This window comes from Mirounga angustirostris, unplaced genomic scaffold, assembly GCF_029215605.1.
Source record: "Mirounga angustirostris isolate CCGP_5_RB_7025 unplaced genomic scaffold, mMirAng1.0.hap1 SCAF_3, whole genome shotgun sequence".
Taxonomy (NCBI): domain Eukaryota; kingdom Metazoa; phylum Chordata; class Mammalia; order Carnivora; family Phocidae; genus Mirounga; species Mirounga angustirostris.
Genome location: NW_026991711.1, coordinates 138,112,616 through 138,123,709, shown reverse-complemented (window position 1 = coordinate 138,123,709; position 11,094 = coordinate 138,112,616). Strand labels below are relative to the sequence as shown.

Below are 11,094 nucleotides of genomic sequence, written 5' to 3'. Positions count from 1 at the left end.
TTTAGGAAGGTGAAGGTCACACCACCTTGGGAAAGGAGGAAGGCAGGGTTCTGGCCCAGATCTGATTTTTAAACTCTGCGCTATAAAACGACTAGTCAAACCCACATATGAAATTAGCGGATCACAAGGGGTTGGGCGTTAGGCAGAAAAACGAGAGGCTTCCGCATCTGAATTTAGGGCGAAGAAAACGAGACTGGAAACGTCCCCACAGCAGCCGCCATTTTGCAAGAGCCCGGCAGCCGGAAGTCTCGCCGCCCGAGTCTCGCTGCTGAGCGGCTCGGAGCGGGCGGCGCGGGGGCGGAGCCGGGGACCGTGTGTCCCCCACATCTTGACGCCGAGGGCGGGACAGAAGACCGTGCGGCTCGGAGCCTCGCGGCGGGGGCGGAGCCTGAGGTGGGGCCGAGGACTTGCGCTCGGAGGCTCGAGGCGGGGGGCGGGGCCTCAAGGCGGGACAAGGGGCCGCGAAGCTTGGACGTTCCCAGGGCGGTGCAGCTTGAAGACTCGAGGCCGGGGGCGGGGCCTCAAGGCGGGGCGGGGTGGGGCGGGGCCTCAAGGCGGGGCGGGGTGGGGCGGGGCCGCGCGGCCGGCGCGGGGAGGAGCTGACCTGACCACAGTACTCCTGCACCTCACTTTCTCGGAACGTGACAGAGCTGCTACCGTCGGCCGCCAGCAGCCCGCAGCTCTCGGTGAAGAGGGCTGGGGTGGGAGATGACGGTGATTTCCTCCCTGCTTAGTCCATCACGAGCATCGACTCTTTTCTCGCGGCCCCAGGGCTGCAGACGTAGCAGGTGAGATGGGGCCCTGGGGCGCGGACCTGCCCCGCCCTGGCTCGGCTTTGCGTACCCTTCGTGCCCCCATCCCCGCCCCTCGGGTCTGGGCAGGTGGGCAGTGCCCCGCCCTTGGCACCCCGGCGTGCAGTCCGCTGCCTGCGTCTGCCCCGCTTTTAGGACCTCCGGAAGACTTAACGTAGGGGAAGGGACCACTTGTCCCCTCCAGTGACAGAACTGTCATACCCCAGTTTGAGGAGCGCCTCATGGCTCGTACGTCCATGCTGTCATTCTCGGACTCTTCCTTTTATCCCGAGGGGCTGGCCTCAGTATCTGCCTTCTTGGGAGCTTTTGCCCGGGTACCTGGAGCGCTGCGCCAAATTTTCTTCCTTACCCCTTTTTGGAGCATGTCAGATACCATGATGTTGTGATTCCCATGCCCTGGGGAAGCTGAGAGACCAACTTTTTATCCCAGGCACAGACCCCAGTCTGCTGTCTGCCCCGGCTTTGGGTGGCAGCTGGTCTCTGGGCAGCCTGCTCCGTTAAGGACTCTCCACATCCTTATCTTAGAGGGCCAAAGTCTGTCCCTGCTGACAAGGGAAGAGGCGGTGCTCAGCGCTCCCCACCCTAGGTCTCTAGGGAGGACATTTGGTCCTCTGCAAGTAGGTGGGAGTGGGCGGATGGTGTGATGTTGATGTTGAAGAGTGCTTTAATAGTATCATACTATGTCACGATTTTCCCACAGGATAATGGATATTGGGTGTTTCAAAGCTTTCTCTTTGAAATAAATCAGAACCCTCTGCCCCTTTTTCATTAGCAATGGTAGTTGTTTAGTTTCAGTGGTTCCTTCATGTTTTCTCAACCAACTCTCAGTGGCTAGAAGGGAGTTGTATATAGCATTTCTCCACTCCTCACCCCGGTGAGTGGCCAGTGAGCAGTCTTTTACCGTGATAGGTCAACTTGTTTGTTCGGTTAGCAACCCTTGTTTTTAATGAGATGAAAAGACTGGATGCAATTTTTTTACAAAAACTTCCATTGCTGTGGTTCCTGTTCATTTTCAAAGAATGCTTTAAAAAGCATATACTCTTCCCATTGGGGGGGAAAAATGGATAAGAAACCTTTGTAAGTGCTTTTTCAGTTGTTTCAACCTTCCCTCTATTAGCAAGTATTGCTTTTATAATGTTGAGGAACACTAAAAGTATCTTCCTGAGAAAGGGCAGTTTACTTTTCAAAGTTTTTCTCTTCATTTTTGACTAACTTAGAGTTAATCCTGGGCAGTGCTACAACTATTTGACCATCACCTTGATGAAAATTAAGATCTCTCCCTTCCCTGGTAAAAACGACTTAAGATCAAACTGAATTAAATTGAACTCCTCTTAGTTGTGTGGTATGAAACAAAAGCTGGTAACCTATGACCCATCCCATCTCTCTATTTTAGGTGGAGAATCTTTAATACCACGTTTGAAGAAGGGGCATAAGACAATGAATTATATTTAATTTGTTACCATTCTCATTATGACCACACTCCTAATAGCAGTTGCTACCATTTCTTAAAGACCTGCTCTGTGAAAAGCTGTGTATGAGGTCTCCAATCCTCACAATAGACCTTTAAGGAGGTTTTTACTCTCATTTTATAGTTGAAGAAGCTAAGGTTCAGAGAGGATATTTAACTTGCCCGAAGAGTTGATAAGTTATAAGTCCCCAAACTGGGTTCAGGTCTATTTGACTCTTTTCAGTGAACTACCACTATTTTAGTTAAAACTGTTGGTTAAAAAATTATTGTAATACATTGATTTGTGAGTGTGGTACAAATAAGGGGTAGTGAGCAGTATGAGTTACTAATATTCCAGGCAAACAAATGTGGGGTACTTTAAAGAAATAACATAAGGCTGGACAAGTTTATCACCTTATTCTTTTTTTTTTTTTAATATTTTATTTATTTATTTGAGAGAGAGAATGAGAGAGAGAGAGCACATGAGAGGGGGGAGGGTCAGAGGGAGAAGCAGACCCCCCGCCAAGGAGGGAGCCCGATGTGGGACTCGATCCCGGGACTCCAGGATCATGACCTGAGCTGAAGGCAGTTGCTTAACCAACTGAGCCACCCAGGCACCCCTATCACCTTATGCTTTAGCATTGCTTTTTCAAGTCCGTACCTGTTAGGGGCTCCAAATGTTTAACACCCTTGTTTATCAGCTCCTTACTTCAAATAATGGTACCTATCCCAACCATTAGCTTTCCCAGGATATAATTTGATGCTTATTTGGTAAACTTCAAGTATGTGATTATTGTAGTTTTGTGTATATTAACCACTCCTATCTAATCCTGGTAGAAAAATACTTGTCCTGATCCAGATTAAATGTAAGGTTTTTAAATGGTTCAGTTTATACGAGGGTAGCACAGAGAAAATTATCATGTCCACACCCCGTGTATCAGTTGTTGCTGGTCTCTGGCCTGCTGAGTCTTTATTATGTCATGTGGGTGTTTGAAAACTTACCCATTGGCATTGTAAATTTCAGGAATCACAGGCATTTTTACTTTCTACCTTATATAAGGCCACTTTAGATGGTCAACCCAGAATAATCACTTAGAAATTGGCAGTTGTCACCATATTAATTTCAAGTTACTAATTAAAGCTGATTAGTTGCAAAGTTGCCCAAACCTCATATTCATTGTGTCCCTGGCAGCAAGAAGGGAGTCTGATAAGTATTGTAATGCTAGCATAAAATATTTTCTTGCTCTAGCATTTTCTGAACATCTTTAGAACATTTTACAACACATTTTGTGTTCTTAAACATTTATGAACAGCTTTAGGACATTTTAGAACACACCTTGTGGTCTTGGGCCTGTTGCTATAGTGAAAAACTTAGAATACTTTATCATTCAGGAAGAAAAGTTTTCTGTCCATGACCTAGATAGTTCCTAAAGGAGAACATTGATCCACTAAAAGGTGAAAGGTTTAAGAGCAGATTAGTATTTTAGTCATTCATCATTACATAATTAATTATATAATATACACACACATATGTGTATATATATATGTAAACTCTAACATATCTATTAGTGCCTCCTGTGTGCCAGGCACCGTGCTAGGTGTTAGGGATACAACAGTGAGCAAAAACATGCAGAGTCCCTACTTCTGTGGCACTTAAGGTCTAGTGAAAGAGATAGACATAAATCAAATAGTCACTCTAATGCATAGTATAATTACAAACTGAGAAAAGTAGCCTACAGGGAAGGAACATGATTCTATTTAAGAAAGACCTAGCTATGGGGTTAGTGAAGCCTTATGTGGTAAAACAACTCTGACCTATATGATTTAGAGGGTGAATAGATGTTATTATATAGACAGTGGCAAGTAGAGAAGAGAACATTTTCCACTGAACTGCATGTACAAAGTCCCTGTGACACAAAGGGACTATGGGGCATTCAAGAAGGCAAATATATGAGACCACTCTAAATGGAGCTAAGGGTAGCCTGGTGGGATGCCATCATTTTTTCTTTCATTCTCTTTTATGGGCTACCAAAAGTTGTATTTAACTGTTGTTAAGTGATTACTTTGTGCCCGGTGTGATTATAAGGACTTGAATAATCTCAAGTCCCAGTGAGGTAGGTATTATTATTGCCATTTCACAGATGAGGAAAGTTACTGGATAAAGTTGCTATGTGATAGGGGCGCCTGGGTGGCCCAGTCGTTAAGCGTCTGCCTTCGGCTCAGGTCATGATCCCAGGGTCCTGGGATCGAGCCCCGCATCGGGCTTCCTGGTGGGCGGGAAGCCTGCTTCTCCCTCTCCAGCTCCCCCTGCTTGTGTTCCCTCTCTCGCTGTCTCTCTCTCTGTCAAAAAATAAATAAAAATCTTTAAAAAAATACATAAAAATAAAAAATAAAGTTGCTATGTGATAGTCTACTAAACGCTTCTTCCTGTCCTCTACTCAGGTATGACCACAGGCTAGACAGGACTCTCCTATCTGGTATGTAGCCTTGAGCACTGAAATTTCCAGAGAATTTGGATGCAGGTGGACATTCAGGAGAGGCTCTGTGGGCCCCATGCTCTTACCCACTAGGTGGAGCTCAAGTTTGGATCATGGGAGAGAGCCAGGGGGTATCCCTGCAACTGTCATATTTGTGGATCTTATTTTATTCATGTCTGATACTGAAAATAGAAGAGCAACATAAATATTTTGGGCTGACCCACCTTTGAGAGTAAAAAGGTTATTGTTAGCAAACACTCTCACCCTTTTTTTTTTCATTGTCTTTTTCTCTGGTGATTGTTGAAGAAAGTATATATATTTATTTGGCCACTTGATAAGTCTAGGTTTGCCAGTATACAGTGTATGCTTTCAACTAGAATTCTTCTAATCGTTGATTGTCACACTGACTCTTTCTTCCTTTCTTTCCAGAGATCTGGTTGGAGTTGGAGGGTGAAAGAAAATGGATTCTTTTTCTGATTTACCTGCAGAGAACTTAACCATTGCCGTCAATATGACCAAGACTTTGTCCTCAACAGTAATGAATAGATTTAATTCCACTAATGACCCACCTTCAATGTCAATAACAAGGCTTTTTCCAGCCTTACTAGAATGTTTTGGCATAGTCCTTTGTGGCTACATAGCAGGAAGAGCCAATGTCATAACATCAACACAGGCCAAAGGACTAGGAAATTTTGTCTCCAGATTTGCACTTCCAGCTTTATTATTCAAAAATATGGTTGTACTTAATTTTTCCAATGTGGATTGGTCTTTCCTATATAGTATCTTGATTGCCAAAGCTTCTGTATTTTTCATTGTATGTGTATTAACCTTATTGGTTGCCAGTCCTGACAGTCGATTTAGCAAAGCTGGACTATTCCCTATTTTTGCTACACAAAGTAATGACTTTGCATTGGGATATCCTATAGGTAAGTTATTTTTTATTTTTCAAGTTTTTAAAAATTCAGGTGTTTTATGAAGTAGCAAAATTTAATCCTTTAATTTATTTAGACATTTGTTAGTGATAGATATTTACTTATATCTAAAAAAATTCTTTTGGGGCACCTGGCTGGCTTAGTTGGTAAAGCATGTGGCTCTTGACCTTGGGGCCCGTGAATTCGAGCCCCATATTGGGGGTAGAGTTTACTTAAAAAAAAAAAAAATCACAAGCCTCATTCCAAATCTCTGTACTCTGTACCACCCCACAATGCCTACCCCCAAAAGTGAATAACTCTTTAAAAAAATTAAAATTAAAAAAATCTCTCATATTTTTTCTAAAATATTTCTTACCTTAGGATGAATTCTATTTTTTCCTCAACTTCAGAGTTTGAAGCTCTTTCAAATGTCGACCTAAAATAAATAGTCATACCTAAATAAACTTTATAAATCATCTTTCTAATATATTCTTTTTCTTCTCAGCAATCACACGAAAGAAGTTCAGGTTCCAGAAGGGATCAGATTCTGATTTAAATTATATAAGAAAGATAGACATATGTCTGTATAAAAATAGTTATTAAATGTTAGCAGTGGAAATTTATGAATGACTTTTTTCCTCCCTCATTTTTCTTACCATCTAGAATATATATTGTTTTATATTAAATCTTGTTGTTGAGCTTATTCAAAATGTCAGTGTACTTCAGTTGAAGTTAATTTCTTGTGTAAGAATGAAAATATTGAGGGCTTTTTACCTTTCCAACATTTCCTTCTTAACCTTTCCAACTCTTTAAGCAGCCTAATTTTATGTTTCTATGTGTGTTTTCCTGATAAAACATACCAATTTGGGATGTTGAGCTATCTTGAACATATTCTTTTTTCCAGAACACCCTAAGTACATAACTACTTAGTAGCTACTTTATATATATATATATATATTTTTTTTTTTAAAGATTTTATTTATTTATTTGACAGAGAGAGACATAGCGAAAGAGGGAACACAGGCAGGGGGAGTGGGAGAGGGAGAAGCAGGCTTCCCGCTGAGCAGGGAGCCCGATGTGGGACTCGATCCCAGGACCCAGGGATCATGACCTGAGCCGAAGGCAGACGCTTAACGACTGAGCCACCCAGGCGCCCCTACTTTTTATATTTTTATTTTTAAATTAAAGTTTATGCTGTGCTTTGACCATGTATCATGATGTGAGGACCTGAATATTATGGACATAGTCATACATTCATTCACTCCTTCACAGGGACCTGTTACATACCAATGATTGTGCTACCTGCTGGGAATACACCTGTCAACAAAGTTCTCATACGTATTGACTTCCATTTTAATGTGAAAATAAAATAAAAATTAAAATAATATCAGGTAATGACAAGGACCATAAAAATAAAGTAGTATAGAGGGCTAGGAATGAGGAGGTACTATTTGATGTAGGGGGTCAATAAAGGCCTCTCTGTTGGTGTATCTTCTGAGCAGAGACTGAAAGAAATTTATTGAAGTGGACAACTGGAAACTACCATTAACTTTCAGATTCCTTATTCAGTAGTTTTAAAACTCTTCCCCGCGCCCCCCCCCCCCCCCCCCGGACTGAAACTGTTAATTATTTCACCTCTGGCACCAAAAGGATTCTACTGTGTATACTTTTCCTTTTTCTCCTCCTTTGACCCTCCTCCATCTTGCTTACCAGAAATGAAGCTAAATCTTAGAAATTAAATAACTCTGAGTGAAGCAGGTTTATGAGAGAGGAAAAACTGGGCTCTTAGATGACTGAACTATAAATAGTAACTGTAAAGGTGTTCCTTTAAGGTTATTGAATTTTAAAATTAAGAATGAACCAAGTGTTTAAATAAAGACTTTGGCAATAAAAGACTTTGGAAATAAAAGTCCATCTCCTCAGGAGCATTAGTAATGTAAATTTGTGAAGGTATTTATGGCATAAAGACCTTATAAGTGGCTCAGTATCATAGTGTTAAGTATTTAACAAATATTACATTATCTTTTTTTTTAATTTTATTTATTTTTTTATTTATTTGAGAGAGAGAGAGAGAAACAGCATGAGAGGGGATAGGGTCAGAGGGAGAAGCAGGCTCCCCGCCGAGCCGGGAGCCCGATGTGGGACTCAATCCCAGGACTCCGGGATCATGACCTGAGCCGAAGGCAGTCGCTTAACCAACTGAGCCACCCAGGCGCCCTACATTATCTTAATTTAGGCATAAACTATATATAGTTTCATGTTCTCATAGATTCGTAAGTCCACAACTAAACAGAACTAACATTTGTAACTTTATACTTTATAGAGTATTTTCTTATAGATATACTTATCTGAGGTAGGACAGATATTTTTAATCCTCATTTTCAAATAAGGAGAGTGGCTTACAGAGATTTAATTGTCTATCCCAGGTCACACAGCTAATGTGACTGAGATCCAAACCTAGGTCTTTTGGTTCTAAATCCTAGGCATTCTCTTATGCCACACAGTTATGTAACATGCCCATTTAATCTTTAGAAGACCTAACTAGCCTGTAACCCATTAATAGCAGAGCGAATCAAAGATTTTTTTTATCTTTATATTATTCTAAAGGTATTCCATAAAATGAGTAGCAGTGGAAAAAGACCTATTAGATGAGCTTACGCATTTTCATGTTAAGGCAGAATCTCCAAATCAAAAATGTAGTCAGCTATTTTCATCACTGTTTTTTTTTAATGTCCCACCTTGGATCACTGAAACTGGTAATAATCATGTTCCCAGCAGCGTGCTAGTCCAATTTCCCTGATGATTATCCTTGTAAATTTTGAGTTGTCATTTTTTGTTTTTAAATTACAAATAATTTAAGAGCTCTTGTAGTATTAGGTTGTAGACAATAACCTTACCAGAAACCAACAGTGTATGCAAAAGTGCTTTCTCACATATCTGCAGATTGGAAGGTGTGGTACAGAGCTGTAGGGCTGTGTATCTGCCCCGATGAGCTTATTTATTATTGCTGCCCATGCCCATCTGCCTTCTGGGCTTTCTCGGGATGAACAGAGAAGACTGTGTCTCTAGAGAGAAGACCCTTTCTTTCTGTTATGTGATGTCTCCCAGGAATTCCCACTCTCTTGTTAACAGATAAGCATCATAGCTTATGAGAAATGTCCTTTTTAAGACTGCTTTTGTTCCAAAATATCAGTCCAATATACGGGTGACTTGGGAGAAGGCAGATAAGTTAATGAATAAAGAAAAAAGCCATTCATTTTTCCTTTTTCTCTATATTATGCCAATTATAACAGCCTATGAACTTATGTTAAAATGATTTATCTATATTCAAGTAGCAGAATGCTACAGTGCATTTAACAGACTAATAGAAAAGCTCGCTATTTTTTAGAACAATTCTTTTCAAAGGTAACTTTAAGAAATACGAGTTCAAGAAGAAACCAAGAATCTACCAAGGCGAAATGTTGATTTCAGAAAACCAGAGTGGTTCCCTACCTCTGTCATTAAAAGATACTAATAAGGCATATTTAAGTCCTATAATTTATTCTTCAAACAATGCTGATAGCATAAGTACCCTGACTAATCATAATTATGTTCTAGTGCTTGAGCTGTAAACAGAAAGGAAATGAAGCATTTAACTATATGCCATTAAATAATAGAATGATCATGTCTGGGTCTTTGTGTTGTTTGCTAGGGATTGAAGCCCGGCAGGAATCAAAATAGGAGCCGCAGTGGGTGGCTAATTTTGTCTTTTAGTTCCTCATAGTAGGATTCTCTCCTCCCCCCAAGAGCTTTATTTGTAAGTGTTAATTAATTAGAACTTAATAGTTGATATAATCATTATAAATCTAATTTGTTAGTATAGGTCACTGCTTTCATATATGTCTTTCATATTTGAAAAACCATCTTTTGATTGGTAATTAAAGCACTGCCAATTCATAGATAAATATTGTAAATTTAATTATGCAAACGAGTGGCAGAAGTGGATTGAAATTTCCACATTAAACCCTGTTCTTCTCGTGATTTGACCATTATTTACTTATTCCCAATCTTTGCTCTCCCACTAGATTGTACCTTTTTTACCTTCATATACCTGTTCACCTGACTCAAAATGCCCTACTAGTAACCTGCTTTATAAATATTCAGAATGTGAAAAAAGAAAAAAAAAAGGGTATAAAAAGAAACAAGTCTAAGAGAGAACAATTAGATATAAATTGCTGTGTGTTACAAAATACATTTTTACTTTGAAAACTTTGACATTCATTGATGTGCTAATTGCATTCAGCAAGTATTTTCAGATTTGCTCAGCCCTGTGCTGGGGCCTGGGGGCTCTGAAGTGATGCCTTCAAGGAACTTAGAATGGGATGAGGGGGCACTAATAGGAAACAAGGCGCCAGAGCCATCCAGAGGCAAGGAGGTCCATGACAGAGATTGAAGACTGGGGGGAAGCACTGGTACCTGAGACAGGCCTTAAACTGTAGGCAAGGTTTAGGTAAGAAAAGAGAGACTTCAAGAAGTTGGGGAATGATGATCAGCATGTCGAACTCGTAATTATGAACCCAGTGTTAGTCCAGTGTAACAGCGATATTAAACTGACTGCTGGAGGCTTTGCCCTAAGGAATAGTGAGAGATGAACTGAGTAAGGGACCCATTGCAGAGACTGGACTGTGAATGTCAAAAAAGCAGCTTTATGGCTGTTCTTGTGGGAGGTGAGAACGGTGGGAAAATCAGAAATTTTGAAAGTTCAGATTTAAATGATATTGTCAGCAGTGAATAAAATGGATCAAGGGAGTGGTCAAGAAAAACCAAAGGAATATAAGTTGGTCAACACATTAATCCAATTTTGAGATTTTTGACTAGTGGTTCAAGAGGAGAAAAAAGAAAAGATCTGGCGAAAGAAGAGAGGACTTGGTGGTGGGTTAGCCATAGATAATAAAAGACTGCTGCTCAAAATTGCATTGAGCTTTTAAAATAATCTAAAGTCCATTATCAGATGGTGATTAAGTGCTAGAGTGCCGGGAAAGTAAATTTCTGGAAAAAGGCATTAACCTAAGGGGCTTTGTGTGCTTAAAGTCGTCAAAGGAAACACCTTATGCATTTTATTTTGGCCACTTGGGAAAATTCTTGAACTCAGATTGAAAACACAAGGCTTTTCCAAAATATATTCTCTATTTTAAAAATTGAGTGGTGGGCAGGTATGGAAGCCTTTCTCTTAGAGATGGAATATCTGATCAGAAGGAGCGGAGCAGTCTAGAAATAGTTATCAAAAGTGATGCTTTTTTTTTACTTAAAAGATGAAACCTTATGAAACATGAAAGAAAACCACTAAGAGATACGGAGCTCGTATATCTAATTTGGAAGTCAGTGGAAAGAATTTGTGAGATTTTATGTAATCAAATATGTTGTGTTTAGCCTCTGCTTCATTTCAGGGATATTATAGACCCGTGGAT

At 40.5% G+C, this 11,094-nt stretch overlaps 1 protein-coding gene across 2 annotated transcripts in view; it reads left to right on the top strand.

Moving 5' to 3' along the window:
- Positions 1-587: 587 nt before the first annotated feature.
- GPR155 (G protein-coupled receptor 155) overlaps positions 588-11,094 on the top strand; it is a 43,816-nt gene continuing 33,309 nt past the window's right edge. For both annotated transcript variants that reach the window (XM_045868589.3, XM_045868590.3), the window contains exons 1-2: positions 588-788; positions 5,166-5,662. In XM_045868589.3, the coding sequence (XP_045724545.1) occupies positions 5,197-5,662 (466 nt within the window). In that variant the 5' untranslated portion in view covers positions 588-788; positions 5,166-5,196. The remainder of the gene's footprint in view (positions 789-5,165; positions 5,663-11,094) is intronic.